The following is a 26993-nucleotide window of genomic DNA, read 5'->3' on the forward strand; positions in this document are numbered from 1 at the left end:
GCTGATTTTTGAAGTAATAACTTCATTAGCCGCGTTGAGCGATTTTTGGTAGGGGAAAATGCCGTCAACAAGCTTGTGACGTATTGCGTCATACTAGCGAAGCCATGTGCAGTATAGGGGTCTGTCTACATGTGTACGCATATCCCTATACAATAATACATTTTATATGTCTTATTGTATAGGGATATGCTTGACTGTATAATAAGCGTGTCTTGACTTTTATGATTGTTAAATTAATCTATTTAACACCGCGCATGTTCATGCGAGATTAACACAGAAATAAAAATAAACAAAACAAATTTTGGACTTAATTATTTATTAAATCGTACGTAATACAAATTTTATTAAGTTACCATAACATATAATAAAATCATTTCAACTTGTGTGCACATGCTCATTTTTGTCACGTTCCTTCCAAAACGCATGCCCATCGATTATCAAATCAATCGTGATTTGAAGTTAGCCCAACAGTGAGGAATCCCCGAATTATAGACGGACTAGAAAATAAATGATATATAAAGGTGGAGCCGATTCTGGGATAAATATATTTTTAATCTAAATTGGCACGTCTAAAAATAGCACCCATGCCCATTGTGAAACGAAAATAAGTACCTTTGATATGCCAATAAATTCTGTGTCGGGTCGAGATTTGTGTACAAAAAAATTAGCAACAGTTATTATTCTGCTTTGGGGATTCCCCGTATATCGACAGAGTTATCTTCCAATGAGGAAGCACCGTTTTTTTTTCTAATTAGGAAGTACGTGAAAGCGACCTCCAGCTTTGGTCATTTCTATACGAGCATGTGTTTGTGCGAGGATTTTACCCAAAATCTAGTTTAGATTTAGGGCTACAGTTGTCACTAGGTTTCTTTTACGTCTGTCTAATCAATATTTGACCTACAAAGATAGATAATGGAGACGACGGGACTGTTTTTTAGTAATTTAATTTATATCCATCAAAGGGACTATATCGTCTAAGTCATCGAAAAAGTAACGTTCATCACGACGCCTGCGGAAGATGGTAGGCTGGCACAGCTCTGCTTGCGCGCTGGTACTTTCAATGAGTACACAAATAGTTGACTCACTATTCACTCATTACACATAGTATACTCCCCGAAAAGAGGAAAATATTTTAGTGCAGAGATGAAACAAAAATTAGAGGCAGACTAAAAAAAAAAACATTCAAACAATTAACGCTATTTTATCCAAAAATAAATTTAGAAATAAAATCACTACCTACAATTAATTATTCATCGGTGGATATATTTCTGAACATGTCATAATAATATAAGTTTTTGTAAAGTCTAATTTAATAATATATAAAACACATCTAATTATACACTTAGAATACGCTAATTCTAAACTATTAAAGTAGTACATATGATTCCAATGTGTGTAAAATTTAATAATCTAGTTATTAAAATTATCAATAGTGAGATAAGTTACAGAAAACAAGCTATAGATACAAGAAATATTTAAAAGTTGTGAGAATTCAGTAAATTTAAAACACCAGGAAAACAATTGAAGTGGTTCAACCGTTTAGCTAGAGTCTTTGTCATGTAGTGGGACGGTCACGGGTTGAAATTGATGATGACATAAACTAATATATTGATATAGATTAAATGTATAATTTAGGGTCAAAAACGTCTTATGTATCCAAACGGTTGAATTATCCAGGGATAATAGTAAAGAGCGGAGATTTGATTTAAATTTATTTTTTATCTATAGTGCGTTATAATCATACAAGATTATTTTACATTACTGTATGTCAGTTATCTGAGTTTCGTTCATACAACGGTTTCTTGTGCGAGGCAGGGGCAGGAAGTTTCGAAGGTTTCTTGAAAGAGGCGTTGCGACTGAGAGAGTTTGCGGTGTTTTCTTTGCCTTGCTGGTCTTGCTGGCGCTAAAAAAACAAACAGACATATCATCAAACAGTCCATCATTATTATTTTTTATTCCACTACAAGCTAGCCCTTGAAACTAAGATGGTAGCGGCTTAACCATAGCCCTGTATCATCATTGTCACAACCCATTAGGGTCTTCGACCAGGGTATATATATATATATATAAATCGCTTAGCGGCACCTCTTTGTTGGTAGTGTGGTAACTAGCCACAGTCGAAGCCTCCCACTGGATCAGAGAAAATTTGGCAATTATAAATTCCCAAATTCCCCTGCCGGGCATCGAACCCGGGACATCCTACTTGAATTCAACGCTCACCGTTGCGTTGTGTTTGGACGTCGTAAAAAAAAGTTATATTTAAACACATTAAACCATTCGGAGTAATGCGCGTTTTTAAAATCAAAAACGCGCATTACTCCGAATGGTTTAATGTGCGTACTGGGGATCGAACTCGGTCCCCCCGAAAAGGAGACTGAAGCCCTAACCCTAGCCCCACTAGGCCATCATCGCCGACCCCCGTAATGCCTGTCACATCAATGATTATCACAATATGTCAGAGAAGCCATCAAAACTATTACAATTTACGAATTTGTAATTTTTGAACGTTGGTCTAGTCGGCAGAGGTTTTGGCCGTTTCTTTATAGGTAGTGGTAGACTGCATCATCACATATTGCCAGTCAAGGGCTACAAGTTAGCTCTTGACTGGCTGGTTAAATAAAAAAAATATTAATCGGTGGCTTATGCTTACCTTCGCAAATCGACTCAACACGGAATTGATAGAAATTAAAGCTGACTGGGGAATGGAGCTTTATGTTATGTGATATAAAGCAATATTTTTAGTCTGTATTCGATTTAAAGAAGACTTTTAAAAGAATACTCACTCGTCTGAAATATATGTCGGTTTCTGAAGTGCACTTGACTATCGGCCCATTGTGGTTCTGGTTGCTCGCGACGTGGTTGAGGTTATTTGCGCTTTGGTTGTGGTTGCTCGATCTGTGGTTGTGGTTGCTGGCCCTGTGGTTACGGTTGCTGCTAGTGTCGTCTGTGGGCGGTGAGGGCGCCGCGAAGATGGCGGAGTCCTCGGACGCCGAAGACTCTGTGTCACTTCGGCCTTCGCCCTCGTTCTCTATTACTATACAATCCTAGAAAATTAATTTGAATTAAAGTAGGTAAAGTCTGTAGAGATCTTTACGATCTTGGAAAAGCTGATTGGCGGGAAGTGGCGCAGAATAGGAGCGAGTGGCAGTTTCTGTTGTCAGGATTATTTTCGGGTTACTGAGCCATCATAGTAAGTAAGTAAGTAAAGTAGGTGAGTCCATACAGCTAGCATGTGCAGGAGACAAACATTTTATCCACAGAATTAAGAGAATACAGAAATCGTGTACATGACTAATAATAAGGCATCAAAAACCACTCTACTTTAGTAGTGTTTTTCGAATAGGCGGTTAGTCACTTCAGTCCATTAGCAGTTGAGTAAACGTTTACCATAAAATGGGGAAAATGGGAAAATTTTGTGAGCTAGCAACATTACGCGGGTGGATTTTGGATACAATGCACGGCATGCAATTATAGCTGCACGAGGGTTCTGTATGTTCTTCATTCTGTGATTTTATACCTTCTCAGTGAATATAATTCATTGAGAAGGCATTCATTTCGCTTGTCCAGCTGCCAAAGCACGGCTTTAGGGAAATGGAGAAGTTGACCCGTACGCCAATTCTCAGAGATTGTATTAAACTGTGGGAGAACATAAAAAAAAATATCCTTTCTCTGTGGACAGAAAAAAAAATTATTTAGAGTTTTTTTGAATAAATTTTGAGTAGTTTTGAGTATTTGGTGAATACATAAAGGATGTAATCCTTTATGTATTCACGCAAGTGAAGTGAATGAATTATATAGTTTCCAATTAGTTTTCGCTTCAACCGATTGACGTATACTGCTGGACACAGGTATTTTGTAGGGAGTTCCAAAATCCACGGTCTTAGGCCGCTATTTCCGGCGGCCCCTTTAACTCGCTTGCTGTCGTCTGTCTACCTCGTATGGGGTCAACCAACGCTGCGTTTATCGGTGCGGGGTCGCCATTCCAGCAACTTGGGACCCCAACGTCCATCGGTCGAATGTTGTTGATGAAATGTTTGATTAATATTCGAATTTTTTAACGAAATTTGGATTATCGTGGACGAGGATTTAGATGTTACAGGTACATGCTGTTATGAGGGTAGTGAGAGATAAGCATAAGTTAAAACCCAACTATGGCTTTGAAAAAGGGTTAAGAACTCACGTCTTCGTTGCTGTTCTGTCGCATAGCTCTAAACCTGGACAGGATTCGTTCGTGCGGCGACGTAGCGGCCAGCGTACGCGGGTACCTGTAATCTGCACGCACTGGGGTGTTGCCTAGAACAAAATATATTATTAGACTAGCAAGTGAACAAGGTCAATAATGTTACATTGCTGTTTAGGCTTAATCCTATGCACAGACATGGCACGAGTCTTCTCTTACAATGAGAAGGGGCTAAGGCCGTAGTCCACTTTTGTGGAGTTCACACGCCTTTGAGAACGTTATGGAGAACAATCAGGCATGCAGGTTTCCTCACGTTGTTTTCCTTCACCGTAGAAGCAAGTGATATTTTTTAATTCCTTAAAACGCACATAACTTAGACGCGCGTGCACTGCAGCACGTGCTGGTATTCCAACTCGGCCCCCCAAAAGTGAAGTCAAAGTCTTTCCGACTAGGCTATCTCCACTTTAACTATGATAGTTAGTTATACTTCCTCGCGGATTTATTTGTGTGTACTTCAAACATTAAGTACATCATGTCTATGCATCAACATTAGTTTTCTCAGCGCACTTTCTATTCTTTAACTTAGTTACATTACTGCAATTTTCTTAAGGTCTTTAATGTAACTATAGTATGTACAATTAACAAAAAATAGTGGGACATATTTATATGCATTTTGATTATGACTATCTCCAGAGAGTGCTCTGTTATGTATCGTGGTGGGTCTTATCCCTGAATCTCAGTCATCTATTTGAGAGTAGGCATTTGTTTTTGCTGGGACAACAATAATGTAAGCATGAGTATGAATTTGTAAATTAAGATTCATAGTAAAACTTACCAGATGGATTATAAATCGCATACTCCTGGTTCAGGCACCTGGTCTCCAACTCCTCAAGCCTGGCCACCTCCTGCCTCAGATTCCCATAGAACTGTTCGATGTCCCGGTGAGTGGTCGTCAGGGAGTGTTTCTGCTGGTTCTCGTGCGCATGGCACGAGGAAGCGAGGTGTGCTGTGCCGTTGGACACGGCGGATAGGTCTTCGATCGTCGTCGTAGTAATACTCTGTATAACACGCGCCATTAAAGAGCTGTCCAATCAATATACAAACTTAGATCACGCGAATCTCTCCGTGAAAAATTTAAAGAAATAGGTATACTTACAGTAGCTTCGCAATATATTTATAAAAATTTAATCTTTGTAAAACAAAACATTAATCTTTATAAAAAAAAAAGTGGATATAAACAATCGACTTACTAGAAACGGTCATCAGTTAGTGATATCCGCATTTTGTTTTAGGAAAGTACAGAAAACCTTTGAGTTGAGTGAGGGGCTGAGTATGCAACATGCTTTTACAACATGATACTGAAGGTAATATTAGATTTACTATTACATAAGTTTAAAGAATGTAAAAAATCTACATCTTCAATTTCAGAAATTAAATTATAATTTGCTTTAATTGTGAGGGAAAACACCGTGAGGACACGTGCACGTCTGAGAGTTCTCCATAACAGTTCTCAAAGGCGTGTGATGTCCACCAATCCGCAATTGGCCAGCGTGGTAGACTGCGGCCTAAACCCTTCTCACTCCTGGCCGCAGTCCGCAGGAGACCCGTGTCCTTTAGTGCCGTTATTGGGTAGATAAAATATGAAGAAATATCAATGTTCCATCATATCGACCCATTACTGGCCCGTTACAGGCCATGGGTTTCCTCCCACAATTAGAAGGGGTTAAGGCTGTAATCCACCAAGCTGGCCCACTGCGAATCGGTGGACTTCATATACTTTTGAGAACATTATATAGAACTCTCAGGCATGCAGGTTTCCTCACGGTCTTTTCCTTCACCGTCGAACCAAGTGATATTTTCAATTATTTAAAACGCACAAAACTTAGAAAAAAGGTGCGTGCTGGGATTCGAACTCGGCCCCCGAAAGTGAAATCAAGCTCCACTGCGCATAGTCAGTATTTATAACCTTGTAATAGTCTAGAATCTGATGCATATATTCGGGGGCTTTACTCACATTAACTTCGCCGACGAGCGCGTCGACGGAGCGGTTGTAGTGTTGCGCCATGGATTGTAAAACGCTGTCAGATTCGTCGGCGAGTTGACCCATTGATTGCTTATTCTCTTGTATCAAGCCCGTGGATTCGTCCTGATAATTATAAGGTATTAGTGTTTTTATATCGTAGATTTAGTTCAGAAAAACCTCAATTTTTACCGTTTAATATATCAGAATATATTATAGGCTGCGTTATTAGTACAGCCATAAAGTAATCTAATTGATTAGTTAACTAGTATCAAATAACTTTTTAACCGATTTTTTGCATGATCCCGACTGCGCTAGTGAGAGATCGAATACGAGCGGTCAATGAACCCAGCCGACACGAGGTACACCGCTCATTAACCGGTTTTCAGTATCATCTTGAGATGACACTAGATGAGCACTGGTGATACATGTAATTTTGTTGATAGTCCTAATAACGACCAATTAAAATAAAATGACTAAAAATTAAACCCATAACCGGACATTCATTAACCAGGATATCTTAATTATAAAAGAAAAAGAAATACTTTACATGGATTTTGATTTGAGCCTCCTGCAAGTCTGAGAGTAAATCCGCCTTGACTTTATCTACCACATTGGCTGTACCGACGCTTAAACACTCCACATTGGATTTGATTGCCGTACAACCTGAAATACAATTGTTTTAATGGCAGTTGGGCATTCATATTTTAATAGAAACGTATAATTTTTAATACAATTACACAATACAACAGTGACAGGACATATAAACATTTTAACACAAATATCTTCTATCTTCTTCTTGAAAATAAGGGATATTTGTTACTTCATTGCATACAATTTTTTGTATAAGTAATAGGAATATACCAACCATTTTTTTTTTAAGAACCAAAGAAAAGAAATGAAGTAAGATCTATAAAACGACGTTTTCAAAATTCATACTAGCTTCTCCACAGTATGGCAATATATAGTATTATATATATAACGAAACTGGGTGGACTCGGACACAGATGAAATGTAGAATATTTGTTGTGATCTTGATTCTTGACATGTAAACTAAATATAGGATTAAAATTAAAAAGCACTTACCTCTTTCGCACTGATCCACAAAACTTGTCAAACATGTATCCAATTGTTTTTCATACGCTGAAAAATCTTCCCTGCACTTCTCTACCTCTTGTTGATAAACACTCAATTTCTCGTTTAACCACTCTACATTCTTAGCAGTTCTCTTTTCGAAGAGTGTTTTTTGTTCTTCTATGATATTCAACTTCTTTTTAATTCTATCTTCTAGAAAGTCTTTTTCGGTTGCAAATTGTCTTTGTAAGCGCTCTTCTAGAAGCCTCCTTTCTTCTTCAGCTCGCTTTTGGAACTGTGTTTCGAATTCCGCTTTCTCGCGGTCTATTTCTAATATTTGTCCCTCTAGGTATTGTTTCGTTCTAACTTCATCTTCTTTGACTAACTGTTTCATAAAATAATATTTTTTTTAAAGGTGAGGAAATAATCAAATAACATTTGAAAAAAGAATACACAAAATGTCATATGGGTATAAGAAATAGCATGCAGCGTGGTGTCAGCAGATCAAAATACAGTTGTCTATTCTTCTCGCCGGTATCGTACGAGGAGTCTAAGACAATACAACGGAGAAAGGGCAGCAGAGTCATGCTTAACTACCCTCGTCTGTGATCACCATCCTGTTGGCAAGATCCAGCAGTGGAATGTTATAGACTATTGATGATGTACAAAAAAAACCAAAAGTAAATGAACTATTTACAAACTCCATCGGTTACAAGTTGAACAGTAAAATATGAATCCCCTAGCACTTACTAGGAAGGCCTGTTTTATTCATATCTAAAACTTAACTAAAACAATAGGTTTATATTTTGGTTTACTTTATATTATTTAACTTTAAGTTTGTTATTTAATCTCACAGTTTTGATACCTTAATTTTCTGACATTTTGTATAAAATGGAAAAATAATTTTATAATTAAGGTGCTATTATAATTGTGCATGCCATAGAATGGCAGATTGTAGCACGGAGCATGTTATGTTTTATTATAAGATCAAATTGGTTAACCTGCAATCACGCAAATAAAGATATGAAAATTTGAATTTGTATCATGAGTGCAGATTATCATCAAGACTGTGTGTAGTATACCCAAATCATAAGCCTTCGCATTCCATATCAAATCAACGATATATACTAATACTATATACAGAAGGCAATTTTAGTGGATGTATGCACTCACAGCAATTTCTCTTCGCATGTCGTCCTCCAGTCGTCGGCATGTCGTATATCTATCGTTTTGCTGTCGTCGCGCTGCCGCGAACATTTCGTCCGCCGCCGTTCGCACGCTCGTTTCAAACGCGGTATGTGTGTTGCGTAATGACGCCACATTCGTTGAAGCGTTTTGTTGCTGTAGAAAAATAGCACAACTATATTTGCATACTAGTTGGAACGTAGGTTGCCAAAGAAATCAATTTAGCTTTAAATGTACACACAGCTGATATTAAGGTTGTCACCGCTTATTATTTATAAAAAAATTGCAGTTACTTCTTTCAAAGTTTCATATACTGACCATTTGCATAGTCTCCCTGTCCAACTAGGCTTGCTTAGTTATTATTTCATTCTTATCCACTGGTGTGAAAACTATTCAGTTTAAAGAATTCTTATCCACTGCCGTGAAAATGAGTTATATTATATTTGTAATTCTTAACCACTGCTGCCGAAACTACACAAGTTATAGAAGCTGTACCCGCTGTCGTGAAAACTAGTCAAGTTATACAACCCTTATCTTACGCTGTTGAAAACTACACATGTTATATTATGTCATAGGATTCTTACCCACTGCTGTAGGAATTCGGTCACATTGGCAGTCAAGTCGAGCCGGCCGGCCTTCTGCAAACACGCCACAATGCAAGTGGAGAATCTTCCCATAACATTCTCCATATTCTCCGTCTTCTGTTTGAGTGTATCGCGAAACTGCGCGGAATGGCTCTCCATTGTTTTGTTTGTTTCGTCTTGAACTGCGGTCTTTAGTGATGATATCTGTATTTTTAAGTGAAATAAACATATCTATATTAACAGTTAATGATAACATATAATGTATATAAACATATATTTAAATACACATTCAGGTGAGTGGCATAGGTTACTTTTTGTCAACCGGTAACCAGTAACCGTTTTTACAAGATTTAAAACCTAATCAGAACCTGGTATTCTATTGTTGATATTTTTTAGACCTGGTAACCTGTTAGTACATCCCAGGAGATCTTTCTAATAAGAACCGAAAAAAAGAAGACATTTTGACTGTACTATGCACGTGTCGATCTTTTATCTTCAATAGGGTTGTAATAAGTCGAAACTTAGAATGTTTTGAATTTGTTTGCTTGAAAAAATAATATGGTTCTTTTGATTTAATATTTTTACAGGGTGATTCCTTATGAAATATCACTCTACTCAATTCACTCTACTGAAATATTACTCTATTGATGACTTATGCATCCTTCAATATTATTACGTAATTCTGTTACATGTTGTATATTTAATTTACTGACCCTATTCAAAGTGTCCATGGATTGCTGCACTAGGTGGTCAAGCTTTTGTTTGTTGTCATTGTTAACCTGGATGTTGTCCTTTGTGTATGACTCTGAAAAAAAAAACAAATTATATATCCTCCTAAAAAAGGAAAGCAATGTTTATCTTGGAATTGCTGGGATCACACGTTGCTTTTTTATAATCTTGTACTTCCATTAGGAAGAAAAAATTGCTGTCATACTTACTACGTTTTTTTGGTGCAACCGTTGGTTACTATGAATTGCCATGGTTGCTGATTTAGAAGTTTCAGCAACTTCTAAATCAGCAACCGTAAGTTTTCATAGTGCCTAACATAATTTATTGATAATTTTTCTTTCCACCAATCCTCACTGGACCAGCTTGGTGGCCTACAGCCTTTCTCATTGTGAGAGGAGACCCGTGACCTGTAGTGGACCAGGAATGGGTTAATATGATGATGGTTTTTTTTATTCCTTCAAGTTAATCCTTGACTGTGATCTTGACAAGCTCCTTTTCTTTTTCTTCCTTGAATAATATGATAAATGTGAAAATGTGTGTTTGTTACTTAATTGTTTAATAATTAATGTGATGTGTGTATGTTTGTGTGTGCGGAACTAGGCTACATGTACAGAACTCACCTAAAGCGGTTTGAATGTCGCGCAAGCTCTTAACGAAAGAATCGACGAAGTTGTTGGCGCCAGTCACGACGTTCTTGCGGTGCTGCGTCGATACTTCCCGGTAAGTTCGCGTCACTTCTAGATTCGTCGACTCCACGGATCTGATGGTGAGTGACAAAATAATCTATATATTAAAAAAATATATATATTTTATTGTAAAAAAAGCGTGGGGTGCATGGTGTCAATAGATAAATATTTCAGATATGAGTAGAGTGATTATTAATTTGATAAAATCTTAAAAAGAACCTCACGCTTTTTCTTAAATAAAATATTTTTGTTTTTATTCACACTATTATTAATTTATATTTATTGAAATTTTTGACACTATTCTTAATTTAAATTTATTTTCTATTTTTTAGTTCGATTTTCTATAACAAGCGTGTTTTTTAGTTTTTTTTAAACTATTATTTATATTTTACTTTTTAGTTTGGTTCATTTTAAACTTGATCTAATCTACTATCAATTCCGTGATGAACCTACAAGGATTCCAAACGTGCCCCGTAGGGCTAGGATGCGCACGACGATATAATTATCTCCATTCATTACTCGTATTTTTTCTATAGACATTGATGAGATAATGGGAAGACATAACCCTCTCGTTGCGCGCATCCTAACCCTACGGGGCACGTTTGGAACCCTCGTAGGTTTAGTTTTAATTTTATGAATACGGTTATCGCCATCATCTCACTACCATGTACACATTTCTCATGTAATGTACGCTTCATAAGTGCCATCTATTGAGTAAGATGTTTTTGACTTTGACTTTGACTTTGTAGTGGGCCTATGCTCTCAGCAGTGACTTTAACAGGCTGATGATGACGAGCTTGGTGCAAATGACTCACCGCCGCTTGTCCACGGAGTCCAGTAGCTTGCTGGCGTCGGTGGAGGCAGCGTCGGCCGCGGCTAACAGTGCCTGGGCTTGCGACGCTAATGCACTCTCCGTCTCCGCCTGTTTACCCACGAGGTACTTCTGCTCCTCGTAGTGTAACTTCGTCGTGTTTAGCATCTGAGGTACCAATGGAAACAGACATAAATAAAGTCAAATATTATATTCAAATAGGTATGGCACATAAATGGCATATTATGAAAAATAATATTCAAATAGGCACTATATTCAACGAAAAGCAGGAGAATCCGTATGGTGTCATTAATAGTTTCTTCAATCCTTTTACTCCGCACCAAACAGATTCTTCTCTGGCAAATTATAACCGATTTAATAATTATTTTTGTACTAAAGAAGTTATAATGTGTGTTTAATTTTGCCCAAACTTTATGTAGATCTCATCAGAACTCCTCAGCGAACAGCAGCAAACCCCTCATTTAAGTCTTAGCGATACTGAATACTTTTATTTTTTTTAGAACTACAACTAAATTGAATGCCACATCAAAAAAAAAATCAAACGCAGACGAAGTCGCGGGCAACAACTAGTAATAAATATACTACGACAATACACACATCGCCATGTAGCCCCAAAGTAAGCGTAGCTTGTGTTATGAGTGCTAAGATGATGAATATTTCATGACTTATATATATATAGTCATATATATATATATATATATATATATATATATATATATATATGTATATATAATCTGTATTTTATAAGTCATGAAATATTATATATATATATATATATATATATATATATATATATATATATATGTATATATAATCTGTATTTTATAAGTCATGAAATATTCATCATCTTATATATATATAGCACAAGCTTTTTCCGATTATGGGAATCGAACCCACGGCCTTGGACTCAAAAAGCGGACCCACTGCGCGAATCGGCCGCCAAATCAGTTGCGTGCACTCACATTAGTAGTATTGGCAAGTGCGTTCTCAGTGATGCAGAGGCGGTTGGTGGTTTTGCTGAGCTGGTTCTGGTGTTCTTCGAGCTGGCAGTTCAGCTCCTGGAACACGTTAGTCATGCGATCCCTCTCCTCTTCCATGGCGCGCTTCTTCAGCAAAAGCTCCTGGATCTCCTTGCGCTGCTCCTCTTGTTTGAGGGTCATTTCCGTGAATGTCTCGTTAGCTAGATATACACCTGAAATTATACTAATGTTATAAGTGCGCAAGGGTGTTTGTTCATTTATTACCTATGTTTTAAAACGAACCGGAAAAATTTAATGGATCCCGCGAGACACTAATAAAAATTAATTATTAATTTAAAAAAAACCCGACCAAGAGCGTCCTGGACGTCCGCGCAAAGCCTAAAAAATCGTGTCTGTTTTATGGGAGCCCCTTACATATTTATTTTCTTCTGTTTTTTACTATTTGCTATAGTGTCTAACTATAACGGTTCGTGAGATACAGCCTGGTGACCGACGGACATACAGACGAACAGAACCATAAAAAAAGAGTGATCTAGTTTCGACCACTAGCCCATTCGGTGCCATAGGTACCTATTCGTATTCTAACGTATTCAGAAATAATTCGATTGGTATAAGTTTAATAGATAAATAAATAATAAGAAGAAAAAACTAGGTAATAAAATGGATTATTTAGTGAAAATAAATGGGCTAAGCGACTCACTTTTTAAAATACTGTCGGAACAATTGATTTCCATATAAATAAGTTAGTAAGGGTTCAAATGAGTATAATAATTACCGTTCTTTTCCCTGGCAGCGTACAGATCTCTCTTCAACCTATCGATTTCCTCGGCGTATTCCTTCAGGATGGCCTTCTTGGTCATCTTCTGGTTGATCTCCGGCTTGTTCTGGATGTTCTTGGCGCGGTTGGCGTACTCCAGGGTGCTCATGGTCTCCTCCATGTCTTTGTGTCCCGGGGAGATGGTCGCTATTATGGAAGTTTTTGTACGGCCGCCGAGTGACTCTTGAAGGATACGGGTCAGTTTGGATTCCCTGTCAGAGAATGGGTAATTTTATAATATAGTATTTCTTGGATGATAAAACGAATGTTGACTTTAAGTGCCGCACAGGGGTAATAAACATTTGGATTTAATTTTTAAAGCGTATGCCGTAAAAAGCTTAAGTCTAATTAAAAAAATACATATACTATGACAAAGCACACATCGCCATCTAGCCCCAAAGTAAGAGTAGTGTTCTGAGCACTAAGCAAAGCAACTATTTGAAGGAAATAATTCCCGATCCTCTTTAACGCAGGAACCCTGCACTCAGCTTGGGCGGTTAGTAGACGACGGGAGGTTCCCCGAGCGTGTATATATGGGTTTACCCAACAAGAGGAACATGCCGTGGTGGTTTTTAGTTCGGGTGTACCTCCCCTCGCCTCAAAATTGGGGGGGTTGGAGAGTTCCACATAACCTCCGACTTGCCCAAAATAACTGAGTTAGCTATAAAGCTATTAACTATACAAAAAAACAGTAGGCTACACCCGCGGGTGTCATACGAGGCAACTTAAAGTGTAACGGAGAATGGGCAGTTGTTTCGCTGTGCTACTTCTATCTAGCGTGGTAATTTTGGAGAGGCCCATAGTCTTCCAGTGGGCTGTTATAGACTTTTGATTATCAGGTACTGGGCTCTTGAGGTGGACCAAAAACTGCAAAGTAGTGGGGTCTTCCGTTTAGAAATAGAGAAACAGGTCCCGGTGGACGGGTTTCTGTCTAGTCACGAACCTGTAGGGTATATGCGGGTGCCGCTCCACCAGCGCAGTGATGACCCTGCCGAGGGTCAGCAGCGACTGGTTGATGTTCACGCACTCCCTCGCCCGCTCGCGCTTGGCGGGGTTGTCGGAGCCCGCCTTGCTGATGTTCTCCGAGCCGGCCAGGTCGACCAGGTTCAACTTCCCGATCTTGACCAGCTCCTCGCCTTCCGGACTGTTCTCCTTCATGTGCACGACGATCGTGAACACGGTGTGGGAGCGGCTGAAATGATCGTAAGGCTGTAGGAGCTTCTAGTATAAGCCGCACATTTTAAGAATGAATGTATGAAATGAAGTCAAGAAGGACAAGATATCCTGTCATCTCATTGACACGCCCGTTTATTGTGTGAAAGAGATAGCACGATATCGGCCGCCTTTGCAAATGGTTTCTTTAATGGATTATATTTTGGTAGCAGTTTGGATCTTCAGCGATCCAATGTAATTTTACGCACACAAGCCCAAAAAGGTGCTGAACCTACAAGATTTTAAGGGTAATTGTATATCATTTTATAACAAATTACCAGAAAACAATTAACAAACTTATAGAAAAATCCATTTATAATATAAAGGATTACATGTATGATAAAAAAGCTTGGGTATGGACTTCTCTAACTTCATAGCTAAATATTAACCCGACTGTGAAATGGTGATAACAAAAAAAAACCTGGTTAAGTTTGTTATGGGCTTTTCTTAGATCAAGGCGCGTTTGGAACCCTCCTAGCTTTAGTTTTAAGTTGAAGAATGCAGTTATCACCATCACCTAACATTAGTGTTAACATGTTAAATGTATGGACGCGTCATAAGTGCCTGTGATTAACCCTTAAAGTAGACCCTCTACATGAATAAAACGTTTTTGAATTTGAATTCACCTCAGATTGATGGATAGAGGGTAGCACTTTGTAGGAAGTGTTCCTACCAAGCCTCCGTCAATTATTAGTATTCATACAAAAAAAACAAAAAAAAACCAATTGCAGAAACTCTACCACCAATTCGGAAAGCAGATATTACCAAGAAGCTGACAAGAAAATGCTTCTCTGTATTCGTTGTTTTTCAATATCAAAATTATACAATATTAAAAGATCTAAAGCAAGTATCACGAATATTAAAGGCGGCGTTCATAAAATACGTGCGATTTTTAAGGGGGGGAGAGTGTCGAGTCAAATCTCATCTAATCTTACGTTGGAGATAGGGGGGTCTCGGCGAATATGACGCATTTTTTTTTTCTGATTGGGACAAAAAAAAATTATACTATCTTGGTCCATTTAATATAGATTGTACACGCTTACTGATTTAATTTTAAATGCAATCGTAATACGATCATTCACTAATTCGTTCGAATGAAAATAATTTAATTCATACTGCAACGTTATACATCTAGCGACTGTCAAACCACCTAATTTGTTTCATATCATTAATTTTTTTTCTTTTTGCAATAACAATCCAAAGCGTAAGAAACCTACATTTTGAAAAATCTCACGTGAGATTGGGGGATGGGGGAGGGGGTTGAATAACATCTCATATCTCACCCGGGGGGAGGGAGGGACGGAAAATTTAAAAAAAACACTTCACGTAATTCATGGACGCCAAAGATAATCTAGGAATAAAATCCACCTACCTACGAATAAATAAACTACAATCGAGTACCACAAAAACTACTTCAAAACGTGAAAAAATTTGAGTATGCTTCCTCAATATTGCAGTAACAAATAGGATGATTCAAATAGAGTAATTATTGATTTAATTGTTTATGGCTTGAAGAAACATAAACAAAAGAGTACACAAAAAAAACTTTATAAAATAGAACTTACAACAAAGGCTTGAGTTTATCATAGAATTGGTTGCTGCAATATTAAAGACAAATAAGTTTTTTTCGAAGCGGTGATAGCCCAGTGGGTAGGATTTCGACTTCACTTTCGGGGGATCGAGTTCGTATCGCAGCACGCACTTTTAACTTTTGTAAGCTTCATGCGTCCTAAGCAATTAAAATATCACAGTGAAGGAAAACATCGTGAGGAAACCTGCATTCCTGAGAGTACTCCATAATGTTCTCAAAGGTGTGTGTAGTCCACTAACCCGCAATGGGCCAGCGTGGTGGACAGCCTTAACCCCTTCTCATTTTGGGAAGAGACCCGTGCCCTGTAGTGGGCCGGTAATGGGTTGATATGATGAAGTCTCTTTTATGAATATTGTGTATTTCAATCACGGTGTAGTACCTCTAAAGCCTGTGAAGTATTATTTCGGTTTTCATTTACACATTGTATACTCTATATAAAAAAAGGCCTAGTTCTGTCAAATTAAGCAGATATTTGTGTACAACAGAATTGGCATCCATATTTTATCACTCTCTGCTATTCTACTGCGTTTATTAAATAAATAAATATACCACGACAATACTCACATCGCCATCTAACCCCAAAGTAAGCGTAGCTTTGTTATGGGTACTAAGATGACTGATGAATAAAATATACATAAATACTTAGAATATGCATATAAATACCCAGTCACTGAAAAAAATTCATGCTCATCACACAAACCTTTTTCCAGTAGCGGGAATCGAACCCACGGCCTTGGACTCAGAAAGCAGGGTCGCTGCCAACTGCGCCAATTTGCCATCTGGCCGTATTAGGGTAATCATCATAACGAAACTCGACTTACCTGGACTGAGCGTTCATGAGGGTAGACGCGACACGTTTCCTTTCCTGCCCTTGTCCCATAATTTTGAATACCTCATTCTTATTGTATACCTATAAAAAAAGCAATAAATTTTTTAAAAAAAGATGACCACACCAATTTTCACATCTAAACATAGCGCCGTACGGTTTTAGTAAAGGTAAAGGTTTATGGTACAGCGCTGATATAGGGCTAGTTATAGACAGCATTGCAGGGTTCCGGTTTTAAGGGTGTGGAAGGGTGTGGTTGAACCGGGCACATGAGGCTTACCACCTACGGCTTAGGCTAATGAACCCAGGGCAGAACTTCACTGGGCGATTGTAACGATATACCATACATGTAAATTTTTCAAGGCATTTAGACGTTATGATGGAACAAAGAAAATACATAAATACAAGAACCCATAATAACATTACCCTCTTTTTGGTCGGTAATGTCAAAAATAAGTATTAAGCCTTTCTTTCCGGAATGTTTATTGGTTTTTTAAATTAATATTAAAATTTATTTTTAACAAGGAATGGGATGTAAAACCCCCAAAAATAATGCCGCCGGATTGTGTCGGCTGCTTTGGCGTGCACTCTCCTTAAATTAGAACAATAACAAGCAAGTAAAATATATAAAAATAATATTTTTATTTATTTCAGACATTTCCATCCATACATTTTTAGTACATTAGTAACAATTTTTCCTTAATTAACCACTAATATTATTATTGATTAGTTTAAATAATAAAAAAGAAAAAAGAATAATAAAAATATATAATAGTACTCACAGTAATTTCCTCCAAGCCATTAACAATATTAGCACCCTTCCGGGTGACATCCTCATATATCCTCAGCTTGGAGTTATCTTCGGAGGTTGAAAGCAGGTCAAATAGCTCTTCATTGTACAATTCGAGATACGAAACGCGCACTGTATACTCCGTGTTCGATATACGGAGTTCGTCGAACAGCTGGCTCAGAGCGCGTGGTATTATACCCGCCAGGGGATCCTGCGGGTAAAACAAAATGTTCTAGATGCTGAATATTCCGAAAATTGTTAAAACGTAAAATGATGATAAAAAGAGCAATCTGCTGAGTTTCTTGCCGGCTCTTCTCGGTAGAATCTCTCTTCCGAATCGGCGGTAGTCACTACAAATGGATTTACTTGACTTCCAGTTGTGGGAATCGAACCCAGAGCCTTAGGTTCAGAAAGCAGGGTCGCTGCTTACTGCGCCAATCAGCGTGTCAAAATAAAGATGAACGGAGTATATGTTTAAGTAACATAGTACAGAGCTTTACTCGGTTTCAGTGTCACCAAAATGAGCAGGTACTCGGCAGAGTTACTCGGTTCAAGTTTTGTAATGCAGGTTTGCATGGGTAAGAAAACGGGCGGTCACTCTGCTCCCGCTTCAACACTGCTTACCGCGTCTCCTATACAGGTCACAAGTGTCGTTTATGCAAGTGTAGTACGTCTCGTAAACAGGAAGCCAGTGTCGTTTATGCAAGTTTCGTACGTCTAGTATACGGCAAGCTATTGTCGTTTATGCAAGTTTAATACGTCTCGTATACACGTCGCAAGTGTCTTTTATGCAAGTTTAGTACGGCTTGTATACAGGTCGCAAGTGTCTTTTATGAAAGTTTAGTAAGTCTCGTATACAGGAAGCTATTGTCGTTTATATAAGTTTTGTACGTCTCCTATACAGGTCGCAAGTGTCTTATACCCTAGTTCAGTAAGTCTCGTATACAGGAAGCAAGTGTCGTTTACGCAAGTTTAGTACGTCTCGTATACAGGCCGCAAGTGTCTTTTATGCAAGTTTAGTACGTCTCGTAAACAGGAAGCCAGTGTCGTTTATACAAGTTTAGTACGTTTCGTAAACAGGAAGCCAGTGTCGTTTATGCAAGTTTCGTACGTCTCGTATACGGCAAGCTATTGTCGTTTATGCAAGTTTAGTACGTCTCGTATACACGTCGCAAATGTCTTTTATGCAAGCTTAGTGCGTATCCTATACAGGTCGAAAGTGTCTTTTATGCCAGTTTAGTACGTCTCGTATACACGTCGTCAGTGTCTTTTATGAAAGTTTAGTACGTCTCGTATACGGCAAGCTATTGTCGTTTATGCAAGTTTAGTACGTCTCGTATACACGTCGCAAATGTCTTTTAAAAAGACACTTTCGACCTGTATAGGATACGCACTAAGCGTATCCTATACAGGTCGAAAGTGTCTTTTATGCCAGTTTAGTACGTCTCGTAAACAGGAAGCCAGTGTCGTTTATGCAAGTTTCGTACGTCTCGTATACGGCAAGCTATTGTCGTTTATGCAAGTTTAGTACGTCTCGTATACACGTCGCAAATGTCTTTTATGCAAGCTTAGTGCATATCCTATACAGGTCGAAAGTGTCTTTTATGCCAGTTTAGTACGTCTCGTATACACGTCGTCAGTGTCTTTTATGAAAGTTTAGTATGTTTCGCATACAGCAAGCTTTTGTCGTTAATGCAAATTAAGTACGTCTACTATACAGGTTGCAAGTGTCTTATATGCAAGTTTAGTATGTCTCGTATACGGGTTGCAAGTGTCTTTTATGCAAGTTTAGTACGTCTCGTATACAGGAAGCTATTGTCGTTTATATAAGTTTTTTACGTCTCCTATACAGGTCGCAAGTGTCTTATACCCTAGTTCAGTAAGTCTCGTATACAGGAAGCAAGTGTCGTTTACGCAAGTTTAGTACGTCTCGTATACAGGCCGCAAGTGTCTTTTATGCAAGTTTAGTACGTCTCGTAAACAGGAAGCCAGTGTCGTTTATGCAAGTTTAGTACGTCTCGTATACAGGCCGCAAGTCTTTTATGCAAGTTTAGTTCGTCTCGTAAACAGGAAGCCAGTGTCGTTTATGCAAGTTTCGTACGTCTCGTATACGGCAAGCTATTGTCGTTTATGCAAGTTTAGTACGTCTCGTATACACGTCGCAAATGTCTTTTATGCAAGCTTAGTACGTATCCTATACAGGTCGAAAGTGTCTTTTATGCCAGTTTAGTACGTCTCGTATACAGCAAGCTTTTGTCGTTAATGCAAATTAAGTACGTCTACTATACAGGTTGCAAGTGTCTTATATGCAAGTTTAGTAAGTCTCGTATACGGGTTGCAAGTGTCTTATATGCAAGTTTAGTACGGCTTGTATACAGGTCGCAATTTTCTTTTATGCAAGTTTAGAAGTCTCGTATACAGGTCGCAAGTGTCTTTAATGCAAGTTTAGTACCATACAGTTATATATGCAGCAAGCAATTATTTATATCCGGTCAAATAGGGCTGTGAAGACAGCCCTATTTGACCGGATATAAGTATGTAGACGGAAGTTAATGGAAATTCCCTATGAACGTCTGCAACTTACGTACATTAATATTACGTCTTATGTATACATTTTTTTGTGTGATGAAGAAGTCTATGTCAGTGCTTTGTTCCCAGAGGATAATTCCGTACCGTACCTAAGCCAGGAAACGCATATGCATAGTACTCAGAGGATGTGCTCAGTATGTGTATTATTTTAGTTTTTTTGCTATTCATTTCTAAGTTATGGATCTAAGCCTTACTTCTGAAAATTTGTTTTGCTGATAATTTATTAATATATTAGTCGCTCAATACTCACAGTCTGCCAAGTGGATTCGTCAGCTATAGCCTCGCCAACCATCGTGTGGGTCTTGCCTGTTCCAGTCTGTCCATAAGCAAAGACTGTGCAGTTATACCCGGCTAGTACTTCCTCTATCAGTGGACTCACCACCTCTTGGTATACTTCCACCTGGAATGATCAATAAGATTTATTAATAAGAAAACTCGCAGCTGGATACCACTATCAAGGAAGATTTCATCTTATTAGATCTTTTGGAAACTATGTAGCTTTAGATTTTAGCTAACAAATGTAATCATCACCCTTTCAAAATATCCTATTTTTTCTCATTTTCAATCTTTTTATTCCACTAGCTAACATTGTTTGGTGGTAAGACTGCCTCGTTGATCTAGTAATTAGCATGTTGGCTGGGGGATCACAAGGTCCAGGGTTCAAATACCAGGTTGGTTGGGTTTTTCTGTTAAAGAATTTTGAGTTAAAAAGTTAAAAGTTAGAAAGTTAAAAGTCTAGAGTTATAAAGTTAAGTTAGTTGCACTGTTAACCCCCACCTTGGAGAGCATGTTAAGTCAGCTCCATTTATTATCACTAACTTGTGATTATAGTCATTAAACAGCAAATGAGCAGTGTGGTGGGTCAATCCTCCAAAATTGTCTCTCCAATGAGAGAGGAACCCCGTACCCTGTGACCAGCATCATCATCATCAAAGCTCTAAAGGCCTTGGTGGGCCTTGGCTTGGCTTGGCTTGGCAAAAAAAAAAAGCAGCCGCTTTTTTCCAACTCTGAACTCCCAAAACCCTCATATCCCTCTTAACTCCATTGCTCCACCAACCCCTAGGTAGTCTTCAGCCTCTACGCCCATTTGCTATTCATCAACCTCTTTGGGGCTCTTGTCCCTTCCATTTGTTGCACAAGCCCTGCCCTTTGCATCCCTTGCCCAGCAGTTTGACACTAGTCAGGCTGCGGGTGATGGTGATGACATGCTTGAAATCTAAGATATAACTTTAAAATTTTAAAACAAACCTGTTTAGAATGCGGGGGGAATGCTCGGTCAAAGGTGAACCGTTTGGTATGCATGCTCTGCTGGGATTGTCGCACAACCACCTCGCGTCCATTCTGAACTTCCACCACACCAAGGGACTTGATGTCTCGCTCGCGTTGGTTCAGAGGCCTGACAATAACAATTATACTCAGGTAAAGCACACAGCTACCTTGCAACGAAAAAACAGTTAATATATAAGAATAGTGATGAAAGTAAGAACCCAAACGCGTTGGATAAGTTGTAGATCATCTTAGAACCTTTTAGTTACCCATATATTGATTCAATGATAATCATTAGGATGAGACGCGTTTGCTTACTGGTAACAGCTACATACCTACAAGGGTTACTTATAGATGTGTCTAGCGTTACTGATATGACTGACTGCTATTTAACCATTCGCACACAGGTGTATCACAATACCAAATTACTGGTTCATCATTCTAATCAGTGTTCAACCCTACACCTAAATAAGAAAACCTTCATAAAGATATATAAGACTCTTGTTAAAGTATGCTTTTCAGGTAAGGAGGAGTCCATATTTTGTTAAGGATATAGAAATGTGTGCAAAGGTTCAAAGATGAACGTTCAAGCCCAGGACCTCCTACTATTCATAGAGCTTGTTTTGCTTTGCTATGTGTGCTATGTTGCACCAGGGAGGTTAACTATTCTATGTCAAGTTTAGCTGTTGTTTGATTAGCTGAAGACAAAGAGCATAAAAAAGCTTTTCTGAAAGTCCATTCCAGGGTTTATATTGTTTTTATATAACATCAAGATCAGTTTAGAGGGTAAATTGAACTTAAGCTTTAACCAGAAATATTCTCATAGAAACTTTCACATTTTAATCAATGGAAGGAAGTGGGAAATTGGGACACAAAGCAAGCGGACGAAGTCACAATTAGACCTATTTTATAATAAAAGTAAGATAACATTCTAACCCCTCAGAGTTAGGCCTAAATTGGCCAACTATGGATGGGTAAAGTAATGAACATAAAAACAAAAGCCTTCACATTTATAATATAGGATACCATTATAAAGTCTTATGTTTTAGACCTGAATTGATATATATCTATGGAGGCGTGAAGTTGCAGCGAAATAAAGCATCAACGAGTTGAAGCTATTTAATTAATATCTTCTTTCTTTTGAGTAAACCAGGGGCAATACAAGAGGATTAACATAGATCTTTTAACTTAAGCTATTTAATATAAAGTTTATAACCGTTCAAAACATCAAGTGAGCTATGACGCACATCTCGAAATAAGAGTCATTGTTGTGATATTTGCCAACGAAATAAAGTCTTTATGTATATTAAAAGTGAGATAAGGAGTGCTAGAAGCCATTTAGAAGATCTAATTATAAACTACATTTGAGAAAACATCTAAAAAGCATGAAGCTTTACCTTAGCCTTACGAACACTTGAATGTTTTGATTTTTATCCTTTCGGCATCCTTTTTCGGACGTCATCTTGATAAAATAAACATAAAACTGTGAAATTCACTAAATCTATCACTTTTTTTTATCACAAAAGCACTAAAATTCGTCAATAAAATAAATAATTGTCGCAGCTTTATTTCCTCTGCTTGAAATATTCGTTATTATTTGAATGTTTTCTCAAATTCAAACTTTAGTCCCATACAGTGCTGCCACAATAAAAATATTTTTAAGCTATTCCACACTATCAACCATGAATTTCAAGCTTGTTACTTTTTAATCTGTTAAGTGCTGACAGGAACGTTTGTATGGTCATTTTACACCATATTGTAAGAGTCTTATAAACTAAAATTTCAGTCAGAAAAGTTTGCATATATTATGCCTGTTACTTATTAAAGCCAGAATGGCTGAACGAATCGGGATTTAATTTGGAACCTGGTTAGAAAGTCTGGAATTACACATTTACAAGCCGCTTTTTATCCCGGAAAAATTTACGATTCCCATGGGGGACAGATTTGTTAAAGTCAAAAGTCAAAGTCAAAAATATCTTTATTCAAGTAGGCCCATAGGTGGCACTTTTGATGCGTAGATAAGAATTACCCGGTAGTGAAATGATGGCGATAACCACATTCGTAAACTTAAAACTAAAGCTACGAGGGTTCCAAACGAGTCCTGATCTAAGAAGAAGCCCACAACAAACTTAGCCGGGTGTTTTTTTTTTGTTATCACCAAATAACAATGTCATTTTAAATCATTTTAAAATGTTATTGTTTTCCATGTTTCAAGCCGTGGCATCGATCGTTGGGTTTTTTTTTTCAAAGTTTAGCTCAGAGTCGGAGAATAAAGTTGGCATTTCCCTGAGAACAAAGTCACGTTTAGCACTCTTGAAGTTTTCATAGTTTTTCCCACGGTGGCTTTCGCGGTGGGAGAATAATAGGGAAGGGAATAACATTTCAATTTGTGTTTTTAAATTAATAACAGTGCTTAAATATAATCATAAAAGAGGTCTTGAATTATTTAGGTATACTTTTAGCGGAGTATAGTAAATTAAGCTGAATGACACGGTAGATATAACCTACTATTTATATCTACATATTTTAGATTTTTTTTTAATTAGTGTCCGGTTACTCGTAACCAACGTAATGGTACTCATACGTAAGTCGTTCAAATGAATAAGTCCTAAATTTTTTTCATATTATTACTGGAAGGCAGGAATATTTAATTTGGCTGCCTAAAAAAACCGTGAAGATGACTGAACTACTCTTACCTATTATGGATAGATAATGTGCTACCAAGTATAAACCCAGTTAATATTACACCTGGGTTTAACTACTCAACCGTCAGGGCAAATGTACTGCACTCAAATATTAATTCTTCTACGTAAAATTTACGACTTTGTCTACCAACACATTGATTATTTTATTGAAGTTATACTTCTGTTGGCGTTAAATTATGAGCGTAAATTTTCACAAAAAACCAACACCCTGAATAAGCTTTAGTCAACATTATAGTTTTTCAAAAAAGTTTCCAACAAAGTAAGGACATCTTTATGTTTCATGAGAACTGACAACTGTATTCGCGATATGTATTTATTTGTGATATTTAAATAAACGCGTTATAATAAAACTTTAAATGAATTGAATACCTTTTTTCAATTGTTCGTGACGTTTTTTCTACAAACGTAAAATAAGCCGAAAGATAAAACTTTTCAAAAGATATTTATCTTGGTAGGTACGCCAAAGAAGTATAACTTCTAACGCGTGCACATAAGTATTCACACGTTTTTTTTTATAATTTTATTTAACTAAAATTTACTTCCTCGTTGGTCTAGTGGTTAGTATGTTCAACTTCACAAACCTGGGTTCGAATCTCAGTAGAGTCAAAAAAATTTTAGCTATTACTTATTGTATTTTGTGTTAAAAAAGTTACAGTATCAACCCGGCGTTAGGATGTTGGCGGTGACAACTCCTGTGCCTCGGAGAGCACGTTAAGCTGTAATGGTTACGTTATTTAGGCAGACAGGCACAGAAAAGAAAACATTCACTTTTTTTTATTTTTTTTCTCTTCGTTTAACAATGAACACATAAAACTACCCCATCCCATCAATGTGACGGTTGAGCTTGGTGATAGACCGATAGATCTTTATTTGCATGCACGTATACTACATAGATGCCATTTAAATATCAATTACGAAGTCACAGTATATTGGCATTCATCATCATCATCATATCAACCCTTTAATGGCTCACTACGGGGCACGAGTCTCCTTCTTCAATAAGAAGGGTTACGGCCGTAATCCACCACGCTGGCCCAGTGGTAATTGGTATTGGGCATTAGCTGGCGTAAAATAACGGCGGTGGAATTGAACTTTATTATCATGGTTTATTGTGTTTTTAAATACATAAAGTGGCTAGCATGGGCAGGAGACAATTATTTCCCCGGGGAAAAGAATAATGATATTCTCCCACAGCTTTATCAACTATCAGAGCATTGGCGCAAAAGTGGAAATAATATATGAGTATTATTAAACGAGGGTAGACTATGCCTATGCCATGTTCCCGTGCTTTAGCAGGTGGACACAAAATTCTAAATTCTAAATTCATTTATTTCAAGTAGGCCTAATATAAGCACTTTGAAACGTCAAGAACTGTCTGTGTGTAGTGACTCTACCTTCGGTTCGGAAGGCAGATTCTATCGAGAAGAAGCCGGCAATAAACTCAGCAGTTGCTCTTTTCCAACATTAACAATTTACATTTTACATTTTAAAATTCATTTTTCTATCTTGTGAGAGATGAAAGCGGATCCGGATGCTTCCAAGAACCTTATCATTAAGAAAGCAACCTTGTCATTAAGAAGCAACCTTGTCATTAAGAAAGCAACCTTGTCATTAAGAAGCAACCTTGTCATTAAGAAAGCAACCTTGTCATTAAGAAGCAACCTTGTCATTAAGAAAGCAACCTTGTCATTAAGAAGCAACCTTGTCATTAAGAAAGCAACCTTGTCATTAAGAAAGCAACCTTGTCATTAAGAAGCAACCTTGTCATTAAGAATTATATCCCTTACACGTTAATTATATCCCTTGTCAGGGGATATAATTTTTATCTCCCGCCCGTTGCTGCTTTGGCCGTGGCTAGTTAGCACTCTACGTACAAAGACGTGCTCCCCAGATAGAATTTCGCATAGAGCGAAACAAATTATTTAAAGCCAGTAAATTTTATGTATGACGCCGCTACCCTTTACTAACTTACTACTTTCCTCAAGGAAATAGATTTCTTTATCAGTAAGACCGCTTTTGCATAACAATATTTGTGTAAATTTATTATGATTGTTAATTATATACGTGATATCCCTTTGGATATAATCGGGGGATATTATTTTTATCTCCTACCTGTGCTAGCACTGCTGATGCTGCAGTCTAATATTGAAGTGGGCTAGCCTGTTAGGGAGTATGGTAGTCATACCCCTAATCGGCTTATACGAGACTTCGCACCAGAACACTAATTCGCTTAGCGGCGAGTCTTTGTTGGAAGGGTGGTAGCGGCCAAAGCGACGACCTGACAAGATTGAAAAAAAATTGAAATTATAAATCTCGTAATTTCCTCTGCCTGAAATCAAACCCGGGACCTCCTACTTAAATTCACAGCGCTCACTGTTGCGCCAGGGAGGTCGTCAAATGTAGTCTGGAGTTTTGCCTTTTAGAACTATTAGGCTTGCAGGTTTCTTAACGATGTTTTCACCACCGAATTCGCTCCCCCCAAAAAGGCGCTTGGTGTCGTAATCATTAGGTTCTCACTGCGATACCTAATTTTCATGTTATTTATTTAATTGGTATTTAGATATAGCTTTATAAAATAGACAGGACCTTTGAAGTTGTTGGTACCTAACTGTTTGCAAAAACGTAAAATATTTGTCATATAGGTACAGACTAATTTAGATGTAACTCGATATAATCGCCGCAATTAGACAAGAGTATATGTCGCAAAAAACGCACGCTATGTGCTGGCGCGTACATTTAAAATACCGCTTATTTTTTTTTATCTTCCCAACAAGAACTGAATTAAAGTGGTTAAATGAGGTACGTCATTATACAGATGGTTTTTGCGTCTGGCAACACTCATTACACCATTTCCTCCCGCGCTTTCTTGAAGAAAATTAAAGAGTTGCGCCGCATTAATTCTATCTGTATGTCGCAGCTCGCAGTTT

At 37.7% G+C, this 26993-nt stretch overlaps 1 protein-coding gene across 1 annotated transcript; it reads right to left on the minus strand.

Moving 5' to 3' along the window:
• Nucleotides 1–312: 312 nt before the first annotated feature.
• LOC120633668 (kinesin-like protein Klp61F) lies at nucleotides 313–22957 on the minus strand. Its single transcript, XM_039903974.1, has 20 exons — nucleotides 22759–22957; nucleotides 21344–21491; nucleotides 20346–20495; nucleotides 17499–17717; nucleotides 16712–16800; nucleotides 14031–14279; nucleotides 13046–13299; nucleotides 12253–12482; nucleotides 11274–11437; nucleotides 10393–10532; nucleotides 9757–9848; nucleotides 9044–9247; nucleotides 8448–8615; nucleotides 7287–7659; nucleotides 6751–6866; nucleotides 6195–6326; nucleotides 5016–5238; nucleotides 4181–4293; nucleotides 2784–3044; nucleotides 313–1903 (listed from the first exon to the last, which is right to left on the minus strand). Exons 1-20 carry the CDS (start codon nucleotides 22821–22823, stop codon nucleotides 1769–1771), a joined length of 3525 nt encoding a protein of 1174 aa, XP_039759908.1. The 5' UTR covers nucleotides 22824–22957; the 3' UTR covers nucleotides 313–1768.
• Nucleotides 22958–26993: the final 4036 nt, after the last annotated feature.

Source organism: Pararge aegeria, chromosome 22 (assembly GCF_905163445.1).
Source record: "Pararge aegeria chromosome 22, ilParAegt1.1, whole genome shotgun sequence".
NCBI lineage: Eukaryota > Metazoa > Arthropoda > Insecta > Lepidoptera > Nymphalidae > Pararge > Pararge aegeria.

Coding starts and splice junctions, on each gene's coding strand:
- LOC120633668 (XM_039903974.1), bottom strand. CDS start 22,823: ATGACGTCCGAAAAAGGATGCCGAAAGGATAAAAATCAAAACATTCAA. Junction 21,492..22,758: donor CAAGTGTTCGTAAGGCTAAG/GTAAAGCTTCAT, acceptor TGTTATTGTCAG/GCCTCTGAACCAACGCGAGC. Junction 12,483..13,045: donor CGCTGCCAGGGAAAAGAACG/GTAATTATTATA, acceptor GTATAATTTCAG/GTGTATATCTAGCTAACGAG.